The sequence below is a fragment of the Leopardus geoffroyi genome, chromosome C2 (assembly GCF_018350155.1).
Source record: "Leopardus geoffroyi isolate Oge1 chromosome C2, O.geoffroyi_Oge1_pat1.0, whole genome shotgun sequence".
Taxonomy (NCBI): Eukaryota; Metazoa; Chordata; class Mammalia; order Carnivora; family Felidae; genus Leopardus; species Leopardus geoffroyi.
The window spans coordinates 68,122,251-68,149,988 of record NC_059333.1 but is presented as its reverse complement, the minus strand read 5'-3'; the positions used below and the strand labels follow the sequence as shown (position 1 = coordinate 68,149,988).

The 27,738-nt window shown below is 39.0% G+C and overlaps 1 protein-coding gene across 2 annotated transcripts; it reads right to left on the bottom strand.

Moving 5' to 3' along the window:
* Positions 1-62: 62 nt before the first annotated feature.
* On the bottom strand, positions 63-26,966 carry FAM162A (family with sequence similarity 162 member A). 2 transcript variants are annotated; one of them, XM_045502253.1, is made up of 5 exons: positions 26,783-26,966; positions 8,293-8,415; positions 5,816-5,924; positions 2,736-2,844; positions 63-318 (listed from the first exon to the last, which is right to left on the bottom strand). In XM_045502253.1, exons 1-5 carry the CDS (start codon positions 26,814-26,816, stop codon positions 226-228), a joined length of 468 nt encoding a protein of 155 aa, XP_045358209.1. In that variant the 5' UTR covers positions 26,817-26,966; the 3' UTR covers positions 63-225. The 2 variants fall into 2 exon arrangements, with proteins under 2 accessions (XP_045358209.1, XP_045358208.1); XM_045502252.1 differs by lacking the exon at positions 26,783-26,966 and adding an exon at positions 22,404-22,478.
* Between the last annotated feature and the right edge of the window lie 772 nt (positions 26,967-27,738).

The following is a 27,738-nucleotide window of genomic DNA, read 5'->3' as shown; positions in this document are numbered from 1 at the left end:
TTTCTCCAAAAAGGTGAAAGGCTGCATTTAACCTGGATCAAAGCCACAAAAATATAGACAGGTCATTTTTTTAAGGAAATTTATTAGTACCACTACAGCAGAAATTTATGTCTGTGTAAACCATACTTTCATGAAACAGACCCTCATACCATATTCTTCTTAATAGGCTAATTGCTGCAACATTATTCCTGCATTTTCAAAAGCCAGCCAACATGGATACCTCTGCTACTCTGTTTTGGCCTTCATAGCTGCTTCCTCTCTCAGGCGAGCTTTCTTTTCTAAGTTCAGGCTTGTTAAAGACTCGTTTCTTCTGGCAGCCTAAAGTGAAACAGATTTGAACAAGTGATTATTTGTGTGGGTTTGGGGAGGATGTCATTACCCTGCACTCATGTCAATAGATTAACTGTGGCAGGGCATGCCCACAATGGTCTGCTGTGTGCACACTGGGCACAGACACATCCTCCCCGTGCCTTCTGCTTCCTCTAACGCTTCACAGTACAGTAGCCCATCCAGTCAAGCATGAGAGAAATGCTGCACCTCTACCTTCTCTGTCTTTCTGGCATGTTTCTGTAAATCTAGCTTCTTCCCTTATAATTAATTCCCTTATCTTTTCCCTTTTTTCTCTCTTTAGTGTTAATACCTTTTTGTTTCCATTTCTATCCTTTCCTTTCACTTTTTTTTGTTGCTACCATTTCTCCTATCCTAACTCATTTGTATATTTTCATACCCTTCAAACTCCTTACTCCTCTTTTACCAAAAATATTCAGCTTTGGAGATCCCAGACTTTACTAAATACTATGACTGATGACTCTCACCAGTATCTATCCCACTACTCCAACCTGTGGGAGTAAACAGCAGTGGGGGAGAGGCAACCATTCTCTTCCCTTGTTTCCTTCCACGTGACCTATTACATGCCTGTGAAGCTTACATAAGCCGACCAGTTTCAGAAGTTTTATACCATATAAGTGAAACTAGCACCCTATACATAAGGTGGAATTTTCTTCTGTGTAATTTCACATGTAAAGAATTAGGTATGGGAAGGGGTAGGAGAATGGGAATGGTACCTTGATGGTAAGGACAGAACATGCAATGGCTAACTTCTGTCTTCTATATAGCATTAAGTCTAAAAGTTCTCCATTCTACAGTAGCATTTACCAACTTTTAAGAAGTGGATAGTTCCATGTGAAACAAATGAAATGCCTTTCTGGTACATAAAGGAGAGAAAAGAAACTCTTAAAGTACATGGCGTATACCCTAGGATGACACTAGAGGAAATCCCAGGGGATAACTTGTTTCTAGAGTATTTAGACTAGCTTACTATAATCAAGTATACAAAACCAATACAGACTTCTTAGAATTCCAGAAGACACTACGTCCTGTCCACATGCTTCTGCAGGTTTCAATCTGAGAACTAAGCATGAGAAGTCAAACAGGAAGTCAGAAGAAAAACTGAGGTGGGGCAGGAACAGAGATGTCTTGGAAAGAACTTCACCTAGTCCTGCACACTTGTCCCTCATGCTCCCATAAGGTCAGCCTAAATGGTCAGTATTTTCCATTCCAAGAGTCTGAAGAGAGCCAGATGTTCATTTCCTTTTAGTCTGCACTCACTGGGGATAAGGAAGTCAGTTATCACTGGGTTGGCAGAAGAACCTTTTTAATATTTTATAATAGATATAAGACATCTCTTCCCACATGGAAGTTGTGATATATAAAATTAGACATAGTATTAAAATAAGGGTTTGACCAGTCCTGCTGCATATAAAAAAAAACATATTTTAATCACAAGATAGTACTATGAGTTTGGGAACTTGAAAAGTTGGCTCTACATTTTTATCCTGCCACTTATTAGCTATGTGACTTTGGGAAAGTGATTTAATAGCTCTGAGCTTCAGGTTTCTCTTTTATAAAGTATGGATACTAAGAGAACCACTGCTTAGGTTCTCAGGGCATTGTGGTGATTCAGTGAGTTTAATAGTACCTGTGACATAATGAGGACTCAATAATTGAGAGCAATTTTACTATCAACCTCAATTAGACGGGTCTAGATTCAAACTGTGCTCTGCCATTCAGGAGATGGGCAAGTGAGCAAAGCTTTCTAAGCCACGTTTCCTCATCTATAAATAAGGTGCTAATAATAGTATCTATTCCGTTGTGCTGTTCTGAGGTTCAAATGAAAGAACAGCCAAGTGCTTAGAAGACAGTGAATACTCAATTAATGATAGCTATTAATAATGATGTATGTTAAAACAGAGATTTCTGGACTTGAATACCTTTGTACCTGTTTAGGAGCTAGGGTCCTTACACATATGGCCCAGTGTGGCTGAGCTTCAAGTAAAGAATGGTGACAAGAATGCTCACCAGGGTTAAGGCAGTTAGAGTGTGGATAAATAAGCCCATGTACCGGGAGTGCGTTATAGATATGTAGGTGTCATCATTAGATACAACAGTGTCATTTTTCTTGTTTCACAATTTTTTATGACATCTGTGATAACCACTTTTTTTTGTTTACTTCATGCAAAAATAATTCAGTCCTTCACTTTGCCAAAGTTAGGGTTTGCTATTTATCCCCAGACAGGATATCCCAGGTTTGTCCCTACTGTGTCTTATTTTTGTTTCTTATCATTTTTCGTGTAGAAAGTAACCAACTCTTCGCAGAGACTAAATATGAGGGTCAACCCCTGATTTCCTCTAGATCCTTTGTAGAAAACAGAGACAGAGAGGAAGTCCACTCTCACCTTCTTGCCCTCAATAACCATCAAGATACATCCGGCCACTGTCAGGGCAATCATTACATAGCTGATCTTCACCCGGATCTTGTTCTTTGCAGCATCAAGCATCTCAAACCTAGTAATACAATGAGATCATGACAGACAGTTAATATTTCTCTTTCTGAAGTTGCCAGTAGGAAATAAGCTCTATGTCTGACAAGTCAAAAGTGGAGTGGTACCCATAAATATAAAGAAGATGTGAGACCTGGAAATCTTGTAGGATTTGGGGGAGGATGGGGAATTTTCATAACTCATTTTAAATTTACATATAAAATCCAACAAGATAGCACAAACTTAAAGAAAAAGAGAAAAAGTGTGAAGACAGAAAGTGGATCCAGGAACAAAGGGGGAAAAAAAGGGGGCAAATGTATTAACCTATGCTTGCTATGCTCATCCCCAATTTTGGCTTTCAAGTTTCACATTAGCAGCCAATGCTAAAAGTGAAAACAGAAGATATTTCTCCCTGGGGTTCTTAAGAAGATGCTATGTGATATAATGATTGTCTGAACAACATCCTGACAACAAATACTGCAATGAGCTTCATGAGTTTCATATGTTTCAACATGAATCACAATTCAGACAGAAAACAAACGTGGGAGAGAGTTAAACAATGCGCTCTTTATACCCAAGTTTTTGCTTTCTGCCTTGAACCAGGAACAGATTTAATAATCTAAATCTAATACTTCTAATACTTAGATTTAGAACCAGGAATAGATTCTAGACAATATGTGCAACAGAGAAAGATCCTTTAAGCAATGCTTCCTTAATGTTTACCTTTTAACTAATGTTTTGCTAAAATCGCATGACAGTGAACTTGAGACTGAGCTCTTTGGCAAGTACGTCTTTGAACCTGTCCACTGAATACAGACCCATGTGCCTTAACAGAACACTGAGGGTTGGATTATCATTCTTGTGTGAAAACTAAGACGCCTAACAAGGAAGAGTCTAAAGAGAAGGCCATTCCACCTTTGTGATTCTGTATGGAGGCAGTGAGTTGCAGTTCTATTACATGAGCCTGGTAGATACTCAGGGCAGCGTATGAAGAGTCCAAATGGGCCCCAGAGAGAGCAATGGCCTACTCAGTAGGGATGTAGATAGGAAGTGATTATCTCTAGATGATGGGATGGGAGTGCTAACTTCCTTTCTTCCTCTCTTTCCCCCCCCAGATTTTTAATACACATTACTTTTGAAATAAGGAGGAAAAAAATACTTTAAAAATGCTTGGAAGGAGGCACAGCATCCAGGCATTGCAGGAGGCAGAACCCTGAAAGCATACACACTGTGATATAAGAGCTGGGCCCCAGTGAGGTGGCAGTGTGAAGGGAGTTCTCTAGGCACTGAAACTGGGCCTGCAGGGCAGTGGGAGGAACCAGGGACAACTGCTAAGGACAGTGAATTGCTCTGTTAAGAGCATCTGAGAGCTCACCAACCACAAACTAACTACCCATGCTGACAATATTTCATGTGAATTGGCATGGATATGCTAATCTAAAGTGCTACGATACTCATGAAAAGAAACATATTTTACTTTTCATTACAAGAATTTTTCATTCAAAATATTTTATTACATTAAAAGAGTAAAATGTAAGGCCATGAGGTTGCCCTCCATCCCACAGAAGCAATCAGAGTGGGCAGTGCCTGTTCAGAACTACCAGCACAAGGATGAACCCTTGCTCAGGCCCAGGGAAGAGCATTCTATGGTGACTCACTAGGTAGTACTTTGGGCTTAAGGGGGATCTTGGAACCACCGGCAAGGCAGACTGAAGAAGGTGTTCCATGGCAAAGTCTACACAGCACCTATTAGGGCCATGGGTATACACCAGCTTGTTTTCTGCTGGAATATTCAGGAAGAAATTAAGACACAGGTAGGAACTTAAAATCATTCTTATTTCCAACTTGCTCTTATTTCCCAGGAGAGTACACTGTCATCTTAGCTAAGAAGGACCAGGGCTTTCCTGCTGAAGTAATTTTAGTGAAAATAATGTACCATTTAATTTGACAGACAGAAGTAGAACGGCTCTGTTAAAGCCATTGTAAACAAAAAGCAAGTAAGACTTCTCTTCCTGGGAAAAAATACCCTGAATGAACTCAGATATTTTAAAATCATGCCTTGGAACCCGAAACCAGAAGTTCCAGGAATAGTTTCTTGCTAGAAGGGAACATCTAAGAGCTTTTTTCCCAACTCCCTATCAGTAAAGATGATGATGCCCCACAGGGGAGATGCATCTACTTCTCACAATCTCTCTTGGCTGAGATGCAAACCAATCAGGGTCTTTAACATCAGGAGGCTGGAGCAGTGGTTCTCAACCAGGGTTTCGTTTTGTTTTGTTTTGTCCCCCCAGGGGACGTTTGGCAATGTCTGGAGACATTTTTCATTGTTACAACTAAGTGCCACTGGCATCTGGAGGATGACCAAGCAAGGGTGCTGCTAAACATCCTATCATGTACACAACAGCCTCCGACAACAAAGGATTATCTGGCCCAAAATGTCGATAGCACGGGGATTGAGAAACCCTGAGTCAGAGGAATCTATACTTATCTCCAGACTCTGAAAAAGTCCAAGATCTCAGCCACAGCTGGGTTTAAGAAAGTTGGTGATAGGAAGCATGCTTTCCGGGATCCCAGAAAGAGAATATGTTGCTCTTAAATACTGTTATGCCTTTGGTTGAATACTTGGGTGGATTTTATAGAATACAATTATTGTCAGTGATACCTAACTGATATACCTAGATTAAAAACAAGCTAAAAACAGTGAACATCACTGCTTAGTCAGATTTCTGTAGCTAGGAGAGGAAATCAATCAGTTGACTTTTGAGTACTTGACAGCTCTCCACTAGGTGCAACATAACATATCAATGAGAAGGCATGGATTTTCCAGCACTGTTTTTATTGCAGGTACTTGCCAAAGAGGAAACATTTAGAGAAGTTAAGACTGTTCTAGAATTTGGCTGAAAGGTTTTCAATAGGGACTCAAAGGAACTGTTTTTCCTTTGAAATGGATCAGTGAGAAATAAAAGCTGCTTACAACCCCTAAGTTCAGCACTCACGAGACAGTCTCTGGGATTTCATCTTCCTTTTTGAAGCGACCTGACCATATCAGGATCTTCCTCTCCCAATGTGTAGGTTTGTGTAATGGCACTCTGTGGCTGTAAGTGTCTATGAAAAAAACAAAACAAGACATCTTACTTATTTGAGGTTATGACTCTCAAATTTAGCAATTAAAAAGTGCTATTCGTGCTTTTTAGCTATCCACTAAACAGAACCATTGAGAAACCTCAAGCGAATTAGAGCTTTGTTTGAATGGAATTTCTTAGGATGCCGCATTTGTCAAATGAGATTCAAAAATCTGTGAAGGCTGAGGTAAAATAAAAGCATTATTTCCTAGCTATTGAAAGTTGAAAGAACACCATAAGCAAGTATATAAAGATAAAGATGAACTAAGAAGGGAACAATGAGAAGCTTATTTGACTTCAGTAGAAAAAGAACAAGGTTATAAGGTAAAATAAGATTATCAAAGATCCTGAATGCCAGGCTAAGCTTTTTAAACCTGATTTGGGAACTTTGAAGCAAGGAAGAAGTTAATGTTTTAAAAGATTAATCTGCATAATTGATGGAAGAGAGAAAGGAAGGATAGGATAGAGTGGGCAACAAGTCCAAACAGGACCTTGTAATACAACAGTGTGGTGATATGGTCCAAACTGGAGTTGGAACGGTGAGAAGAGAGACAAAAAAGTCAATCTGAAGATGACTGAAAGAATTTGGAGACTGATTAAGACAAGGAAGGAATCAAATAGCCTCAAATGTGAATGAGCAAGACAACAATAGTACTGTTAACAAAAATCAGGAGACTGAAAAGAACCAGTTAGGAAAGGAAAAAGCACGGATACCATTTTATATCTATCTATTGGGTCTAAATTTACAACATCTGAATAGGTTTCATGAGTTAAGTCAAAAGCAGAGATAATCATCAGTGCAAAGGGAGAGCCAGTGAAGATGATTAAGACCCAAGAGACTGTCCAGGAGAAAGAGGCAGCAGACGAAAATGAAGTGGCCAAGGAGGCGGATGAACAAGAAAGGCACACAACCACAGACTGTAAAAGAAAGTCTTTAAAAAAAAATAAATAAATAAGATAAAAGGAGAAGTCATTGAAGATAAGGAGCAGAAAAAGTTAGGGAATCACAAAATGTTAGGGTTAGAAGGGACCTTCAGAGATAATCTCATTTAACTTCCACGTGCTGCCTACATCTGTCACAGACAGACCATCTCCTTGACTGTTACCTACTCCTTCATACTCCTTCCCACTGCCACATCGTCGTGCTGTGCCTCTCTCACTTAACCAGAAGGCAACAGCAAAGGGAACTGGGAAGTCACTAGGAAAAAAATCCATAAAGAACCAAAGGTGAGAAAAGAGGTTTAGAAGTATAGAAATGGTATTGCTGTAGTTTTATTTTTTAACTCTCCCAGCACTTGGCACAACTCTATAGTTGTTGTTTTTTTGCTTTCTTTCCATTGTAAGCACATTAAAGATGATTTGGAAAGTATAGATATAAAAGTAGAAGATAAAAACTATCCCTAATTCTCCTGTTGTAGCATAATCACTATATTTTTACTTTGATAGTGTTTCCTAAGTCTTATCCCTGTGTGTGTATGTGTCATTTATATGTATATCATGATGTGCTTAAACACGATATAAAATTTTGTATCCTATTTGTTCATGGACATAATGACAAACATTTTCCATGCCAGTACATGGTATTTACAAGCACCATTTCCAACAGCTGTACAATCTCATCAAGTACATCTAACATACATAATTAATCATTCCCAGATTATTTGACATTTAAATTTAGTTCTCATTTTCCTATTATAAAAATGGAAACATCTTTACACTAAGAGGTTTTCCACATTTGGGGTTATTCCTGAGGATAGATACCCAGAAGTGAAACACCAGGTTGAAGGATATAAACATTTTTAAGCTCCTGATAACTATTCTTTGAAGATAGTTCTTTTCCATTCACCAAGACCTGCCTGACCCGAACGTACACCCATGAAAAAGGAACAAGCAAATAGCTTGTGGGACCCTACAGTTTATATATTATGCTCCTTGTTTCCACAGTAGTGACAGTGACAAGGGTTTGAGTTAAGAATAGGAGTACTGATGGCTGAAATTAATGCCCAAGCCAGAGGCTGGTGCTAGTTATATTGTATCCCAAACATCATTTCCTAATGTGGTTCATCTTTGGGGTTCCTAAAAGATAACTTCTAGATCACTATTTACTTTGGTGCATCCATTCTCCAACAAAAAGCTCCAATCTAATCCTGGAAATAAGAGATGAAAGTGACAAGTGAGGAGAAGGAAGAAAGCATTGCTACATGTGAGCCAATAATAGTACAATTTGGGAGGCCTCAACTATAGGACAGGGTATGACAACCCTGCGATGACTTGTCTTTTAGGTTGTTTTGATTCCAAGTTGTTCCATTCATCAGGAGCTTCCATAACTGGAAAAACGAATACATACTTACAGGGTGGAGCTTTTGGACTTTCTTGTGGTTTGGTGCAAAATCCATTTATTTTCTTCAAATCAGAGTTTCTGGTAAGTCTTAGAGATGAGGAAGCATCTGTTTCAAATAACCTAAAATAGCTTCCTAGAAAAAGACAGGAAAATGTTTCAGAGAAAGAAAATCTAATGGTGTCTCAAAATAGGAAATATCTACAAGGTTTATATTTCATTTATAAAAATTAACTCATTTAAAAAGTGAATATACTATTGTGCATGTAAGATACATATATTTAATTTTTTTAATGTTTATTTACTTTTGAGAGAGAGAAAGTGTGAGTGGGGGAGGGGCAGAGAGGGAGGCAAGAATCCCAAGCAGGCTCAAGGCTCTGAGCTGTCAGCACAGAGCCTGATGTGGGGTTTGAACTCACAAACCGTGAGATCATGACCTGAGCCAAAATCGGATGCTTAACTGACTGAGCCACCCAGGCTCATACATACATATATATATATATATATATATATATATGTATATATAAGATACATGTATTTAAAGTGTGATCCTTGGTGCTGTTTTAAAATATATATGTTTTGCTCATCAGGAAATTAGCAATTTGTAATATAAACATTTTATCAGCTGTTTATAAAAGTACTTCTCACATGTATTTTGTCATAACAATGCTCCTGATGGAAATATTACATATTACAGCACTGAGTTATTTAGGTGAAGATGAGAACCTCTCACAAGTCATAAACCAAGATGCCAAATTGCCAATATGACTCTGGTATACTCTGGGTAGGGGGCTGCAATGGCCAGCAAGGGGCTCTAGAAAGCCTTGTTTTGCCTAAGCCATAATTCCCCAACTGGAAATCAACTTCAGGTATAGTAATTGTGTAAAGTTTTTAAACTATATATTAAAAAATGTATCGGGGCGCCTGGGTGGCGCAGTCGGTTAAGCGTCCGACTTCAGCCAGGTCACGATCTCGCGGTCCTTGAGTTCGAGCCCCGCGTCAGGCTCTGGGCTGATGGCTCAGAGCCTGGAGCCTGTTTCCGATTCTGTGTCTCCCTCTCTCTCTGCCCCTCCCCCGTTCATGCTCTGTCTCTCTCTGTCCCAAAAATAAATAAACGTTGAAAAAAAAAATTTAAAAAAAAATGTATAAAGCTATATTATATATATAGCCAATTTTAAAATCTAAATTCTAAGCACACTTAGAGATCAGTACTATAAACCTCCATGCACTCACCACCCAGTGTCAACAATTATCAACACATGGCCAATAAATAGTTTCATCTGAACACCCCTCCCTACTTCCTACTGAATTATTTTAGAGCAAATCCTAAACATCCTATTAGTTCACCTATGAATACTTCAGTATGTATCTCACAACAGAAACTTTTCAAAATCATTATCCAGAAAAGCATTAGCTCAACTAAAAAATATTTCCTTGATCTTAGCATATTATGATCAAATATTATATTTCCCCAATGGGCTCACTTTTTTAATAGTTGATTTATTCTAAATAAGTGTACATTGAATATGGTTAATGTGTCCTGTATAGGTCCCCCGCCTTATCATTTGTTGAAGAAACTACATCATTAATTCTATAGAATTTCCCTCATTTCAGATTTGCTGATTGTATCCCCATGGTGTTGTTTAACATATTCTTCTAATTATTTTTCCTTGTAAACAGATTTTTGAGGCTTCATCAGATTTAAGTTAGAATTTTTAGGAATAATATGCCATAGGTGGTACTGTGTTCTTCCTACTGTATCTTATCAAGAGGCATACATCAATTTTATTTTGTTAAGATTTATCAGTAGATGCTATCAGTCTGACTCATCCCTTATAAAGTTCTCCATCAACCTTTCATTTAATGTTTTTATCAGACATTGATGATTGTTACCTAGATCTATTGTTTCATCATAGAATATAAAATGGTCATATTCTACATGAACTACTGGATTATTCTAAGGTAAAAGTCCACAGGAAATGTGGAATGAATGCTTGATTCTTTCCATTTGCCAGTTTCAAATTGATGAACTGTTTTCCTTGCAGCCTCCACAGGCGACCTTTTGTTTAAAAATAACATAAGGAACGCTTGCATTTTAACACATTATGTACTCCAGCCCATTTCAGTCATTTTTCTTTTTGATGCTCAGATATTCCCATTTTTAGCCACTAGGGACCCTTCCAAATTGGCTCCTGAGTACTTTCAACATGTGCTCAGTAATCATTGATAGCTTCCCTACTTTTGGACATGATGCTCCAGATTTGATTTGAATGCTTCCTGTCTCTGATTTAGAATCAGACATTCCTTCAGGGTGCTATGGTTTTTAAAGAGGAAGTATTACTGGGTTTGTCATTGTTTCCATGCCTTCTCAGTTAACAAAACTAGGAAATACATTCATTCCTAAAACAAATGTATGCCTAAGAATTTAGTTTTGGTTAGCCATTTTCACCTTTAGCCTTAACATGAAATTTTTAAATCAATCATAATTAATCAGAATTTTTTTTTTTTTTTTTTTTAGTGTTTTTATTTATTTTTGAGAGACAGAGCATGAGCAGTGGAGGGGCAAAGAGAGAGGGAGACACAGAATCCGAAGCAGGCTCCAGGATCCGAGCTGTCAGCACAGAGCCTGATGCGGGGCTCGAACTCATGAACTGTGAGATCATGACCTGAGCTGAAGTCAGACGCTTAACCGACTGAGCCACCCAGGTGCCCCATAAATAAATCAGAATTCAAAGCAGAAAAAGCCAGAAATACTTTTGATGAGTGAGAGAAGAAAGGGGAGTGATTCTGAGTATGGGGGTCACAGTACAAGAGAGACCGGGGCTGATAGGATTCAGAATCAGAAGACCCCTAGGGTCCAAGAACATGGAAAAAGGGGAGCACTATGAAGTACAATGGAACAGAAAAGAAAGTTGGAAAGACACCAGTGATAAATTTACTAGTATCCTGGCACTCTGTGATGCTCTGGGTGACAAAAAAAGTAATGCCTAAAACTTGTCTTTAATGCAACCAAAATGTTCCCTCACAGCTTTATGGATAAAAGCTCACAGGAAAGTTCAAGTAGTTTTTAAGATCTATTTGTTAGTAGACAGTCTGTCTGTACCTTTGTAGTTCCAAACTCCTACTTGGATGTCTTTGTAGCTTCAGAGTTGGAGCAATAAGGGGGAGGCAAGAGAGGGAATAGGAGTAAAATATGGTTTTTTTTCCCCAAAGCTGACTAGAACCACGATTTATTTTTTTTCTCTTACGTTAAAAAAACTTTAAAAAGTTTATTATTATGTTTAAAAATCTTTAAAATTTTTTTAATGTGTATTTATTTTTGAGAGAGAAAGAGACAGGGAAAGAGAGAGAGCACAAGCGGGGGAGAGGCAGAGAGAGAGGGAGACACAGAATCCAAAACAGCCTCCACACTCTGAGCTGTCAGCATAGAGCCTGGCACGTGGCTCCAACCCACGACCTACGAGATCATGACCTGAGCCAAAGTTGGATGCTTAACTGACTGAGCCACCCAGGCCGCCCCTATTTATTTATTTTTGAGAAAGAGAGAAAGATAGAGCAAGCTAGGGAAGGGCAGAGGGAGGGAGAGACAGTCCCAAGCAGATTCCACACTGTCAGTGCAGAGCCTGACTCAGGGCTCAGACTCACAAACCGTGAAATCATGACCTTAGCTGAGATCAACAGTTAAGCATCCAACTCTTGGTTCAGCTCAGGTCATGATCTCGTGATTTGTGAGAATGAGCCCTGCATCAGGCTCCACACTCACAGCATGGAGCCTGCTTGGGATTCTCTCCCTCTCTCTCTCCCCCAAAATAAATAAACATTAAAAAAAATGAATGTAACAATTTAAAAGATATTACTATAGACTTAAATGGGTATATGTTTATATTTGTGTAAAGATTTTTAAAATAACACTTGATACATAACTCCATTATCATAAAACTAATCCTTTTAAAGTGTACAGTATCATGGTTTTTAGCTTATTCACAAAGTTGTGTACTGATCACTACCATCTAATTCTAGAAAATTTTCATCATCCTAGAAAGAAATGCCAGATCCATTAAGTCACTCTGTTTCTTCCTCCTTCCAAGCCTTGGAAACCACTAATCTACTTTCCATCTCTATGGATTTGCATATTCTGGAAATATGGAAAATTTTTGATGTTTTTTATAAATAGAATCACGTAATATGTGGCCTTTTATGAATGGCTTCTTTCACTCAGCATGTTTTCAAGGTTCATCATCAATGCTGTAGTATTTATTATTGTTTTTTTTTTTTTTTTTTTTTTTTTACGGACAAATTTTATTCCATTGTATGGATACCCTAGACTTTGTTTATAGTCAATGGACATTTAAGTGGTTTCCACTTTTTGGCTATTATGAAGAATGCTGACATGGAAAATTATGCACTTTTTGAACAAACATTTTCACTTCTTTGGGGCACATACTAAGGTGAAATTGCTGGGTCATACGGTAACTCTGTTTAATCGTTTGAGGAACTGTTTTCCAAGTGGTCACATTTTACATTTCCATCAGCAATGTTTGAGGGTTCCAATTTCTCCACCTCCTAGTCCACATTTATGTTTTTTAATAAAAGCCATCTTAGTTGGTGTGAAGTGGCATCTCGTTGTGATTTTGATTTGTATTTCTCTACTGGGTAATGACGATGAGAATCTCTTTACTTGCTTGTTGGCTAGTTGTATATGTCCTTGGGGAAATGTTTATTCAGCTGCTTTGCTCATTTCTTAATTGGGTTGTATTTTTATTATTGTGTTGTCTGATGTATGACTTGCAAATATTTTCCTCCATTTCATGGGTTGTCTTTTCACCATCTTGATGATGTCCTTTTAATACAGAAGTTTCAAATTTTGAGGAAGTCCAACTTATCCTTTTTTTTTTTTCTTTTGTTGCTTGAGACTTTGGTGTCATATACAAGGTCACAAAAGCTTACTCCTACGCTGTTGTCTAAGAATGTTATTGTTTTAACATTTAGGCCTGATCCATTTGGAGTTAATACAGGTATGCTGTGTGTGGAAGGGATCCAACTCCATTCTTTTGCAGGTGAATGAATATCCAGTTTTCCCAGCATCATTGGTTGAAAAAAGCATTCGTTTCCCTGTTGAATTATTTTGGCACAATATAGAAAAAATTGAGCATAAATGTGAGGGTTTATTAGTAGACTCTCAATTCAATTCCACTAATCTATATTCCCTTGTATTCTATCTATGTTCTGTGTTAGCTTAGTGGCCACCTAATCGCTGAACAGACATCCTTAAATGCCTGCCACCAAGAAGTTTGCCAGACTTTGCCAAAGGGCTCTGTGTGCCTGTTGCAGCATGCTCTAGGGTGGGTGAGGGAGAAACTGTTCCCACTGAATTAGCTGAGTTGGGTGAAAAAAAGGCAAGCCCAGTGAATGGGTGTTTCCAGGGAAGTTCCAGACAAGCCAAGAGTAACAATTCTCAGGGGTTGTGGATTTTAGGGCGCTCCAAATCCATTCTGCCTTCTTCAGTGCCTGCTAGAACTCCTGGTTTTCATTAGCTACTGTGATTGACAGGCTACTGGTTTTCAAGGCCACTGTGAAGTTGACAGGACAAAGGAAACTGTTAAAACTATTATAAAGCTTGCTATTCTTACCATGATTAAGTCATTTTTCTTGGATAAATACTACTCAGACTACCACAAGCCTCTGGTTATTTTCTAGAGTTCTGAAAAAGTTGATCTTAAGAATTTTTGGTGGTGTTTTCATAGTTTTTATATATAGGAGTGGATTTTCAGAGGTCCTCTTATGTACCAGAAATTGGGACCTATGTTTATGTAAAGATTTGTGGTTATTTGCTAATTTCTTTCATAAGGGTATGCATTTTTTCATTTTCTAAATCTGTAATCCCAGAAGGCCTTGCCCAGGTCTGGGTAACCACCCCACCAGTGCCACCTAGTGGCAGTAAGTGTGCACCATAAGGAAAGTAGATAAATTACAGTATAATTGATTTCCACATCTTTCCTCATTTTAAATGTGGATAATGTAGTATTTACTGCAAATGGAAAAACAGATGTGACAGCATTTGGCAAGATGCTTGAAATATAGTAGGCACTCTAAATTTTAAGGTTTTTTTTTTGAAGTACTACTTAAAACAATAATTTTCAAAACATTTCCATAGCACTTTTCAATTTTACCCCTAAAGTGGTCAGAATTTCTGACCATTTTATGCTAATTTTATGAATGAAAATATTCTATAAAACTTTTCAATAGTTTTTCATAGCTCTCGGGATTAAAACAAAATTACATAATGCTGTGATTCTCAAACCTCAGCGTGCACCAGAACTACCTGAATGGCTTGTTTAAACACAAAGCACTGGGGACACGTACCTTCAGTTTCCAAATCAACAGTTCTGGGGTGGAGGCTGGGAATCTGCATTTCTTACAAGTTCTTAGGTGAAGCTGCTACTGCTGATTTGAAACTACACTTTCAGGCCCACTGTGTTTGGGGTTTTAAAAATAAAAAAACTGTGCTAAAATATACATAATAAAAGTTTACCATTTTTACCACTTTTAAGCGTACAGTTCTGTGGCATTAAGTACATTCACACCGTTGTGTTACCATCACCAACATCCATCTCCAGGACTTTTTCATCTTCCCCAGAGGACCCCTTGTTTAATGTGACCTACAAGGCCCCATCTCACAGCATCCTGCCCCCTTCCCTTCTGGAAGGCACTGAGACAGAGAGGAACAAGGTTAACTGGCAGTGAGCTACAAGGTCCACAGGAAACAAATTATTTCCTTAGGTATTGCTCTTCCCCATCCCTCTTAATTAGAACAGAGGCAGTTTAGCAGAATAGAAGACAAGGTAACCCTCAGCTTAGTTTGGGTAATGACGATAAGGCAAAAAATGATAACAGGTACACCTACTTACTACCAGTCAGATAAATCCATGTTTGGAGATACTCATTCAACAAATAATAACTGAGTACCTACTATGTATCAGGCATTGTTACAGACAACATATGAAAGAGATAAAAAAAAATCGATGCTAATAAAACTTGCATTCTACTGGAGAGAAAGTATATGCACATACATATATACATACATTGTTAGACAATAAATGCCAAGAGAGAAAAAAATGAACACTGGGGACAGGACATAAAGTGAGGCGCTTATGTGCTTGGAATGGAGTGTGTGAGATTTTAGATAGACTACTAAGGTAAGCTCTCTTTGAGAATGCCACTTTTGAAGGAAGTAAGAGAGCTAGCTATGCAGATATCTAGTGGCAGGATATTCCAAACAGAAACAATTTAAGAGCAAAGGCCCTACAGTGGTTCTAGGAACCACAACGAGGAGGCCAGTGTGGCTGGAATGGAGTAAGGGGAGTAAGATTTGAAGTGGAGCTGGTGGTGAAAAACAGTCACTTGAAGGCATGAGAAGTTTACCTGGATCAGAAAATATCTGCCAGCTTTTTCTTACTACAACTTCATACTGGATGCCAGTAATTTTTACCTCTCTAAAGTATAAATGCTGTTCAAAACATATGCAAATATGATATTTTACACATTAGAAATAACAAATGTAAAAAAAATTAAAACTGAAATCACTAAAGAAAATTATGAAGTACTTAATGTGATTTGTTATTCTGCAATTACAAAAAACAAAAGCATAAAAAAGTTTTAGGATCATTAAGATGTCTTTTCTTCCTTTTCTGTCTCAAAGAGATAAAATATATTGTCCTACAGACATCCAAGCCAGAAATTTTCCATCCTCTGGTGAATTACAATTAAAAACAAACATACAAACCAAAAGAAAAATGGCCCTTTAACCCTCTGGTTGCACTTGCAGCCTGCCCCTGGCTGACCAGTTCTGCATTCCTGGGGCCCTAGCAGGAAGTCAAGATGAATCCTCCCTGCCGCCTCTGAGGATGTGACTGACAAATGGCTGGTTAACCTAGAGTGGAGGTTCTCAAACTTTAGTATGCATCAGAATCACCCAGAGGACTTATAACAGATTACTGGACCCCAGTTTCAGAGTTTTTGATTAGTATGAGAGGTCTGAGAATTCCCATTTCTAACAATTTCCCAAGTGATGCTGCTACTGTTATTCTGGGGGCTCACAATTTGAAAACTAGTACTTCAGAGGTCTTACTAGGAGCTGGAAGCTATAGTTGGTCAGCTGGGATGAGGCTGGTTCAAGTACTGGCTTTTGCCTTGTTTTCCCCTCCTTTCCATAAAATGCCTTTCCAACCTCATGATAGACAGTGCAGAGAGGTAGGGATCCTTTTTTCTCAGAATCTTTCAAGACACTCCTGGAGTGAATCATCAGTGATGTGACATTAGACATGATAAATGGAGGTTCAATGAGTGCTGAGAGAGGAAGAGACTTTTAGAAGATATCTAATTTAGTGTCTTATAACCTGTATGAAAATCAGTTGCTAAGCGTGTTGCAAGTATGTTGCTAACTATGAAGTCTGCTAATCATCTGCTTAAAAATAAAATCATGGCATTTGTCAAAACCCATAAAACTATACATCACAAAGAGCTTTTAACATATGCAAATTTTAAAATATCAACCAGGATGTTGGGAGAATCCAAGGATGGAATTCAGGCTGTGACAAATGCGTCAAACTGTATTAGAAATGTATGACATGACCTAACTTCACAACCTTCAAGGTGGGGGAAAAAGAAGCTGACATGAGTAACTTTGGAAAACATTGTTGTGGCTGGAAACTGTACCAAAGATAAAAAGAACTATACATAAACACTGTACTCTAGTTGGCAAATTTGTTTCTTACAGGAGCATGGATTAATAATCCTGAAACTACTTTACAAGTATAGTAGGATTGAACAAATAAGTAAATAAATGGTAGGTAATGGGGGTGCCTGGGTGGCTCAGTTGGTTAAGCATCTGACTTGATTTTGGCTCAGGTCATGATCTCACCGTTTGTGAGTTTGAGCCCTGCATCGGGCTCTATGCTGATAACATGGAGCCTGCTTGGGATTCTCTCTCCTTCTCTCTCTGCCCCTCCCCCCTCACAATAAATAAACTTTATAAATAAGTAAATAAATGGTACATAATAAGAATCCAGAGAAAGAAGTTCCAAAAGCAAGGGTAGAAGGCTAGAATGAATGTGGTGCTGGATCAGTCAGAGAATTCAGTATTAACTCCTACAGGTTTATACAGATATTTATTGAAGTATATAAATATATTTATATTTCACATATATTTTTATGTATATAGAGAGATGATAGACAAAAGATATAAACACAGGGGCACCTAGGTGGCTTAGTTGGTTGAACATTCAGCTCTTGATTTCAGCTGAGGTCATGATCTCATGGTTTGTGGGATCGAGCCCCGTGTCGGGCTCTGCACTGACAGCTTAGATTCTGCTTAGAATTCTCTCTCTCCCTCTCTCTCTGCCCCTCCCCCACTCAAGAATGCAGGCTCTCTCAAAATAAATAAACATTAAAAAAATCCTAAGTGTCTGTGTATACACATGGGTTACTATACATACATGTATTTCCTAGCTCTACCCGGTAGGAGGGCATGGAATCAGTGATACTTCAGTAGGAACAAGCACACTCAGTGCCCAGATCTGGATTTCTAAATATCATTATCCAGTCAAAGGAACTAGGGCTCCTTGGAGAAGAATGGCTGACTCTAGGCTGGAATACCCTGCAGTGCCAGAAAATAAGGAAGTATTCAAAAACACAAGGATGTTTTTGGATCGGGGCATGTAAAGGGACACAGGAGCTGATCGGATAAAACCTAACCTGGAATAATTTGAACAACAAAATAATGTAGTAATAGATTATATAACTTAAGGTATAAAATATATGCATCCATATGGATATAAAAAATAGCTGAATAAATTAATAAACAAGGGAGAAGGGACAAGTCTTCCTCACAGAAAAATCCCAAATACATGTAGATATTCTTCCCTCTGGGATTCCTTTCTCCTTGTGGAAAAGTGTGAGTTGGACTTGGTGACTTGTTTCCAAAGAACAGAGAATGGGAAGGGAAAAACAGTAACTTTACAAGGAAGAAACAAACTGGTCAAGGTTAAAATCGTAAATCATGTGGATATCGTCTAATATGATGTAATAAAAAGGGCACTTGACCTCTGCTAGTTATTCTTTCCTCAAACCCATAACCCTACTCTCACCCTAAGTGAGCATCAAACAAACCCAAATTGAGACATATTCTACGAAATACCTGACCAGTATTCTTCAAGATTTCAAGATCTTGAAAACCAAAGAATGTGAAACTGTCACAGACCAGAAGAGACTAAGGAGACATTGACAACTATGTCATGTTGTGGCATCCTGGAACAGAAAATGGGACATCAATAGAATAGCTGGTGAGACCCGAATAAAGTCTGTCCTTTAGTTGATAGTAATATACCAATGCTAATTTCTTAGTTTTGACATATGTAGTATAGTTATGGAAGATGTTAAAATTAGGGGCAACTGGGTGAGAGGTATACAGAACTCCTGTACTATCTCTGCAACTTTTCTGTAAATTAAAATTATTCCAAAATAAAAATGTTTCTTAAAACATGGGTACTTGGGTATTAATTATATCTTGTTTTTACTGTATATGGGTTTTATGAATATTTTATATTAACTTGATATTTAATATTTTTAAAAGTAGCAAAAATTTGATGTTATCCCTATAAAAATGTCATTCTCACTTGCATTCCAATATGCTTTTGGAATGGGACAGAGAAAGAAAGGAATGGAGTAGGAAATGTGCCCAATTCAGGGTAGACTTAAAATGTGTAGATGAAGGTCATGTGACTAACGTACGCTGATGGAAATGAGAAAATTATACATGTTGGTATATATCCTGTCACACCTTGCTATTTTCAAGAATAGTTGACATCGCCTGGGAACTTCTTAGAATAAATGCAAATTCTCAGCTCCTACCCAGACCTACAGAATCTGAGTCAGTATTTTTTTTTTTTTTTTTTAGAGAGAGAGAGAGAGAGCGCGCGCGCGCGCGCTCAGGCAGGGTAGAGGAGCAGAGAGACAAAGAGAGAGACAATCCCAAATCCCAAGCAGGCTTCACACTCAGCACAGAGCCTCAGGTGAGAGCCTGGTGTGATCCCACCACCCTAAGATCATGACCTCAGCCAAAATCAAGAGTCAGACGCTCAACTGTCTGAACCACCCAGGTGCCCGTGGGGGACTGCATTTTTAATGAGATATCCAAGCGATTCATATGAACATTAAATTTCAAGAAGCAGATACCCACATTCATTCAACAATTGATGAGTACTTACTGTGTGCCAAACACATGGAAATGAATACCACATATTCTAAAGTCTAAAACAGTACTATTTACTCAGCCTCAGCTAGGAGCTTCATAGTAGAACAAATTCGCAGACCTCACCCCAAACCTTCAGAATCTCCTGGAGTATGGCCTAGAAAAATGTTTTAATAAGCCCTCTAAGTCATGCTTATGCATACTGAAGTTTAAGAAGCCATGCTCTACAAAAGTGAATTTCAAATTTTGCATACAACAATCACCAGAGTAGCTTTAAAATGCAGAGCCATCCAATGAAATCCCAGTGTCTGGGAGCAGGACTCTGGCATCAATATTTTTTTAAATTCTCTATGTGATTCTAATGTGCTACCACGTTTGAGAATCGCTGTTCTTCAACACAATCAGCCAGAGTCCCTGTCGAGCACAGGTTACATGGATGACCAGGGCACCTCCAGAGCTTAATACCTAACTCTGGCAGAGTTCGAAATTCCTCTTTTCAACAACTAATTTGCTGAAAAGAAGCTCTGATTTACTTCTGACTTCTGCACATCAGTAATATGTAACTCATTACATCAAAAGTCTGGAATCCCTGTAGAGTTATATGTCCAGCTTTCAGATTTTACAAAAGTATGCGACATAGACTTCGGAATCTCCCTTCCAGGCTCCCATCACTCACAAACCTACCTGCCTTCTTAATGAGGTCCATGCTGATGTTCTAGGGCTTGGAATTTAAGTGATGTCATGGGCCTAAGTCATTCTGGCTCTGGATACTGTGCCTATCCATGCTCCCCCACAGTGAGAGTCCTTTTGTTTGCCAAACGCCCAAAAGGATTTGGGAAATAGGCAGAAAAGCTTTCAGCAGGAAAACAACAGTAACAATGGTGATTTTATACAGTAAATCTGAGTGCAGAATGCAGGACAGGCCAGGGGTGAGGAAAAAGTAGGGGCAAAGGAAGCAGGAGTAGGAAGACATAGATATGGGACCTTCCTTTTAGGTTATGTCACAACACTGTAGTTCAAGTGGTTTGTGTGAAGAAATAAGATAGCTATACGTCCTAATGGAGAGTACCTAAGAGATGTGAAAAATACTAGGGAGGAAAAATGGCAAGAGAGATCGACATTATGAACTTTGGTGGGCTGACTAGAACCCTAGTCACCCTTTGTAACATTGCTTCTATGGGAAAAAAATTTTAGAGTTCAAAAATAGATTTATAAATAAGCCTTTGGAAATGGGCCAGTTTTTTTGTTTGTTTGTTTTTTGGTGTTTTTGAAACCTGGCCAGTTTTTAAGTGGGGAGGAAACTACAGGAAAAAACTCTTTACAATTCTATGTATCTGGTGGCCAAACTTTAGTGAGATGGGGCCATAATTTGGTATCCTCCCATCTACCCAATAATGGCTATTTGAAACTCTCTTGGCCTTAGCTGTTGACCTAAATCCACTTTGTGACAGAAACAGATTCCCTACTTCTCCATCTGTTTTTTTGTCCTTCTCTGCAGGCCTATAAGAACACTAGGCCTTCCTTCACTCTAAACTAGTGAAGCATTCCATCTGTGATCCCTCTTACTGAGACATGTTGTCCCAAACTTATCTCACCACCTCTAGATTCTTCCCTCTGCCCTTTTCCTGCCAAATGTCTCCCTGCTTTAAAAGAAATAAACTTTAGAGAAGTAACACTTGCTCATTATAGAAAATTTGGAAACTTAAAAATAAAGTATGATGAAAAAATAAAAACACCTAAAATCACATCTTCCAGGGATAACAACTTGGTGTATTTCTTCCCAGGCATCTTCCTATGTTTATATATAACATATACAATTTTCATAATCAAATACTATATCTTGCATATGTCAAAACACTTTTCCAAGAGATTAATTAAAAAATACCTTTGGTGGCTATATAACATCCAACCCATGGATATAACCTGAATTCAATCATTCCGTTGGCCGGATTTGTTTCCCAATTTCACTATTACAAAAATGAGCAGTTTTCTACACAAATCTTTGATGGCATTTCTGATTATTTTCTTATGTAGAATCCTGGTAGTGCAGGGTTAGAGAATAGGAACCCTTTTAAGACCAGAACAACTGCTTTCCAGAAAGGCAGAACTGATTTACACTTTACTGGTAGCTGATGAGAACTCTGGTCTCATTATACCACAGTGGCACTGAGGGTACACTATCTTAGACAAAACAATCACTTGTTCTCAACAGTTCCTATAAATAAAAAACTAATCTCCTTCTTTTCATAGTTCAAATGACTGAATAAGTGGCATGTATTTAATTTACCATCTTGGTCTCACCACCCACACATTTTACTGTAATGTTTCTTCCCCCGCTCATTTTACTAAAATTGCTCTAACATTAGTGATTTCCCTCTGGTCCCATGAATGTTTTTAGAATCTCACCATTAGCTCATTTGATTCTATTCTTCCCATCTTTGTGGCCATTTGACTCTACTAATCTCAGCCTTCTACAAGACCTCTGACCCTTCTTACCTTATACTGCTATATTCTCTCCCTTCATCTCTGACCTCTATGATGTACCTTCTTTAATGTCCTCTTTACCACTTCCTATTACTTATACTATGTCAGGCCTCCAAGATTCGGTCTTTGCCTCTCTCCTGCATTTGTCTCAGGGAGGACTCCCTCCTTTGTCCCCTAGTCTTTGACTGGGAGATCCCACATTTACCTATAACTCAATGTCACCTACCACTCAATAATTCATGACCCTCTCTGCCACAGCAGTATCCCTTCTTAACTTTATTTCTGACAATGGCGCAATACTCCTACAGTCCTCCACACTCAAACACTTTAGTTTTGGGGCGCCTGGGTGGCTCAGTTGATTGAGCAGACTTCAGCTTAGGTCATGATCTCACCATTTGTGAATTTGAGCCCCGCATCGGGCTTGCTGCTGTTAGTTAGCATGGAGGCTGCTTGGGATCCTCTGTCCTCCCTCCTTTCAAACAAACATTAAAAAAAAAATTATTAAACCCCCCCCCACACACAAAACTTCAGTCTTCCTTAAATTATCCTGTTTCGCAGAGCCATACTAATTTCTTCAAAACACTTCATATATATATATATATATATATATATATATTCACTTATTTATTTTTATCATTTTCATCATCACCTCACACATAGATTTCTGTAATAGCTTCACAAGCAGTAGCTATTCACGTATGTAGCAGCCAATGTAATTTTCCAAAAATGCTTCTTTGGGAACTTCCGCATAAAGGCTTCCTTTCTGCCCAAATGCATGTAGTTCAAAACACTCAAAAGGCCATACCTTTTCTATTACTTCCTGACTGAAATCCAAGGTAATCCTTTCTTCTTACTACCCTTTCTCCTCCCACAACCTCTCCAGACTCATTACTGCTCCTATCTTTGCTCTTGTCTGTCTCCCGTTCGGTTTCAATGGAGCCTTCAGTAGATAATCTTAACCTATACATCTATTCCTTTCTTAAAGCCAGTGGTATGCTGGGTCATGGGGGGAGGTCAGTGGAGAAAATCCCTGATTTGTAGTGTTTGCCAATAACCCTGACCACAGCAGATTTCAAGCTACCAATGTAACATGACTAATTGTGAAATTGGGAAGCAATGTGCACACAACCAATAGGAACTGGCTCCATGACACCATGGCAGCACTTAAAATCTTTTCTGCAGTCTAGAACTTAATATATACTGTACTACATAAGCTCTCCAGATGTATTATATAGGTGTATTTGTTCATTGTAATAAACTGCAGCCCTACCAAGAGAGGGAGTCCACTCACTTTAGAGTTTTCAGAGTGTACAGGGCATATAATGTGTGCTCAATAAAAACCTGTTGGCAACACCTGGAGTGTGTGATAAGCAAAGCCAAAGAGCACTAAAAATGGGCATGTATTCATTTAGGGTTGGTTAGCAAGAACAAACAAAACGAACAATGAAGGCGCAGAATGTACTGGAAATGAAATCGGAATGGGAGCCAGGAGATATTGGTTATGTCCCAGCTTTGCACCTGTATGACTTTTCTGGGGTCAACTCAGTTTCCTTCTGAGGCCTTAACTTTCCTCATCTGTAAAATTAGGGGGCTACACTTCATGACCTCTAAGTTAGCTCTTGATTCTAATGCTGCAGAATGCCAGTTAAACTGATAAGGAGGCTCCATGGTCCACTGTATTGGTATAACAATGATAATGATAAAATCATTTTAAAATCTGTTGAAAAGTCAAAGAAGTGTAGGACAACAAAATTTTTCTGAAGGTGTAAAGAAACATTCTTGTAAGGCCATTCCATTCCTTTGACCTAATAATTATTCTGCAGAAATTAATAATTGTTAATTTTAAGTTTTTAATTTTTAAAAAAGCTAAAAATAACTATTCAAAGAATATCAATTGCCTGTCTACTATGAGCTGGACATTGATAAATGCTGAGGATTTAGTAAACACAATTTAGTCTTTACTGCCATGGAACCTACAGGAGTATAGTTCAGTAGTCATTTAGTTCCAAATCATTTTATCAGTGCCTTTTACCTTAAAGAGCACAGATTGCTCTAAGGAATGGATGTGAGATACAGATCCTCTCTTCCCCAAACAGGTATACAGTCATAAAAACATGAATATAATTTCAGAGGTTCACAGGACCTCTCATCTGAGAAGGGGTCCAAGAACCACAAGTTAACAACTCTGACCTATATCTACAGCTACACCCACAAAATGACAAATTCAAGCTCATAAAAACCTATATTCTGTTTGCTAAGAAAGTACAGCAAAGATTTCCAACAGAAACATTTAAAAACAAAGGTCCATCGTTTAAAGGATTAAGCTTTGGTTATTTGAAATTTCACTCACCTTATTCCAAATAATATTCTGGATAAGTGAAGCATGCCTAGATTATGTTTCTATATGATCTGCCATTCCTTTGGTTAAGGTTGTCTGATAAATCAGTCTTCTTACTGAAAATCCATTTGCACATGAATGTGTGCTTCCATTTCCCAAATAAATCTGCATTTCATGACACTTCCATTTCACATTAAAGAGACCCAATTAGGGGCGCCTAGGTGGCTCAGTCTGACTCTTGATTTCAGTTCAGGTCATGATCTCCTGGTCATGAGATCAAGCCCCACGTTAGGGTCCCTGTGCTGAATGCAGAGCCAGCTTGGGATTCTCTCTCCCCCTCTCTCTGACCCTGCCCTGCTTGCGCTCTCTCAAAATAAATGAACAAACATTAAAAAAAAAAAAGAGAGAGAGATGGGGCACCTGGGTGGCTCTGGGTTGAGTGTATGACTTCGGCTCAGGTCATGATCTCACGGTTCATGAGTTCGAGTCCTGTGTCGGTCTCTGTGCTGACAGCTCAGAGCCTGGATCCTGTTTCAGATCCTGTGTCTCCCTCTCTCTCTGCCCCACCCCTGCTTGCACTCTGTCTCTCTGTCTCTCAAAAATGAATAAACGTTAAAAAAAAAAAAAAAGAGAGAGGCCCAGTTAGTCATGACAAACACATATACAGCACACACATATCCTATATAAGCAGCTTGAATGAAGCAAAGAGCACAAGTTCCTGAATTAGAAGGCACTTACTCATCTCCTGGTTCTAACGTTTTATGGCTAAATGATCTTGGACAACTCATTTAACCATCTGACCTATGTTTATTCACTTGTACATTGGAGAATGAATGATAAGACTTACCTAAGAAGGATACTATAAGAAATCAATCAAGTAAAATAATGTATGTCAGAGTATTTAGCTATAAAATGGGCACAAGTGGGTGAAAAGGCAGATCACTTAGAGTTGCTCACAAAACATCAGACATTCAAAGACCCTTTGGAAAGAGTTCTTCATGTAACATTCTTAGTGGATCTATCTGGAATAAAGTAAGTTGTTCTTTTTAGCTCAAGGAATTTTGTTTTGATTGATTGCCCAATACTGAAGATCTTGAATATCAAAAGTCTGCAGAGAGGCTTTTGAATCTTTATAATGCATAAATATATCTTCAAGACAGGAAGATAAACTACTCATAAACCTTTAGTCTTAGTTCCTATGTAGTCAAAGTCTCTTTAACTCAGCTATTTTAGTTTTTTTTACAGAGTAATTATTCTTTCACTTACCTTGTAACAGCTAACAGGTCAACAGGGTGTACACAAAAGATTTTAGGTAAATTAGTTCAACGAAGCCGAACAAATTAAGGCAATCAATCTCTTTTAGTGGAGGGAGTGTTTATTTTAAAAGAAGTGTATAATATTCTCTAGCTTGAGACATGTTTTCCAGTCCATTCTCCATTGGAACACAAAATAAGCCATAGAAAGGGTTTGTTTGTTTTTTTTCTTTTTTTACATTTCTTCATTTACATTTGTAATGTACATTATTTCAATAGGCAAGTTTGGGGTGATTCTTCCTTTAAAATTTGAAATAGACAGCTTTTTAGTAATTTGCTACCAAGGAAAAAAAATCAATCATCACATCTTACCAAAGCTCATAAAGGTGACCAAAAGTGGTTTGCCCTGGTGCCTGGAAAAGTGTCAAGAGGCAAACTTTCTGATTTCTCGGCCACTACTAAGCAAAGTAGTTCCCCAAGCTCTGGTAGTTTCCCAAGGAGACAAATTAAGCTCTGACTCCAAATACCCATTACACAAATGTCTACTAGAAAAATAAACTGCAGATTCTACATAACACTTTCCCCCAAGAAATCCAAAGTACTTCACTGTAGAACTGTTTAAAAGAAACGTATCTCCCATTTTAGAAAAACAATTACTATTATTCTGTGAAGCCTTAAATCCCCTTTCTCATCAGACACTAAGTGGGTAGGAAACCGAGACTCGAGGTTTTCCCTGAGAGCAGAGATAAACTCTTGAGATGGTGAGAGACTCAAGTAGAGTTATGGACGGGAGAGGTTAGGGTGGAAACCTGAATCAATCAAGCAAATGGGGGGGGGGGTGTCTCTAGGGATGGCAGGTGCCTTAAGAACTGAGCTCAGAGGAGACAGGGGATGGGGCGGGGCGATAAAAGAACGGGGAGCAAGGGCTCTTTAAGTTAGTGGGAGCTGGGTGGACGGATGGCCAGGCACCAGGGCCACTCCTGGCCAACTCCAACTATCTGCTTAACAGTTGCTCTCTCAGCTTTTGCTCTCTCCGATCACTTTGGGTAGGATTCTGAGGAACTTGGGAATACGTGATGAAGTCAAGCAGTTACCAGGCCTGGGGGAAAGCTGCACGACTCCTCAATCTCCAGCAGCCACGCTATCTTCCCAACCTCCCCCGGCCCGACCCGCGTCTCACCCGCCGCCCAGCGCAGGCTGCGCAGGCTCCCCATGGCCGCCTACTCCGCCGACCCGACTGCGCCTCGCAGGCGGTGACAGCGCGCGAGCCCGTTCAATGTCACCAAACTCCTCAACAGGAAAGGGGTGGGCGGTACTGGCGGACGGGGCATTTGGGACTGGAGGGAGGACCCAACGGGCTGTGCGTGACGCGCGGGGCGTGTGGGCAGGGCTTGCGTGACGCACGGAGCGTGTGGGACGTGCGTGACGCGCGGAATGTACGGGCTAAGCGCCCGGTTCTCCCTCAAACTGTGCCGCCTCCGCGACGCGACTTTAAGAAAGCTTTTGTGGAGTCTGGGTATTAGAGGCCTTTGCATTATCATTCTCTGTGTCTGAGAAAGTATCCGTTTGAGATAGAAGAAATGTGATCACTGCAGAACTGTGAACTGTAGACTCCGAAATCACACTGCCTAGATAAACCCAGTATTTCAAAACTGTTTTTCCAGCGTTTTCAATGAATATATTGCTTTTTATCAAAAACATGCAATTAAAATTAAGCTCCTAGTGATCAATGGACACTATGTCTTAGTGACTGTGAGCGTATTTCTCGGTCTACGTGAGGAATTCACATGTATGCTTACTATTTCTTCAATTTGTCTATTTTTATAAAACCAAGCATTTCCACACCTGAACGCTTTATACAGCCCTTACCCCCACACTACCAGTAATGTTTTTTGTTTTGTTTTTTACCTTTATTTTTGAGAGAGAGTGAGGGAGGCTCTGATGCGGGGCCTGAGATGACCTGGGCCAAAATCGGATGCTCAACCCACTGAGCCACCCAGGATCCCCCAGTAATGTCTTTTTTAGAAACATCTCTTAGCAGTCCCAAATTCTTAACGAACAAAGGCCTTTGTGCTGAAGGGACAAGAGGTAAATAATGAAGTGGGAGGGTTAAGAAAAGCCTCACTTCTACTCTAG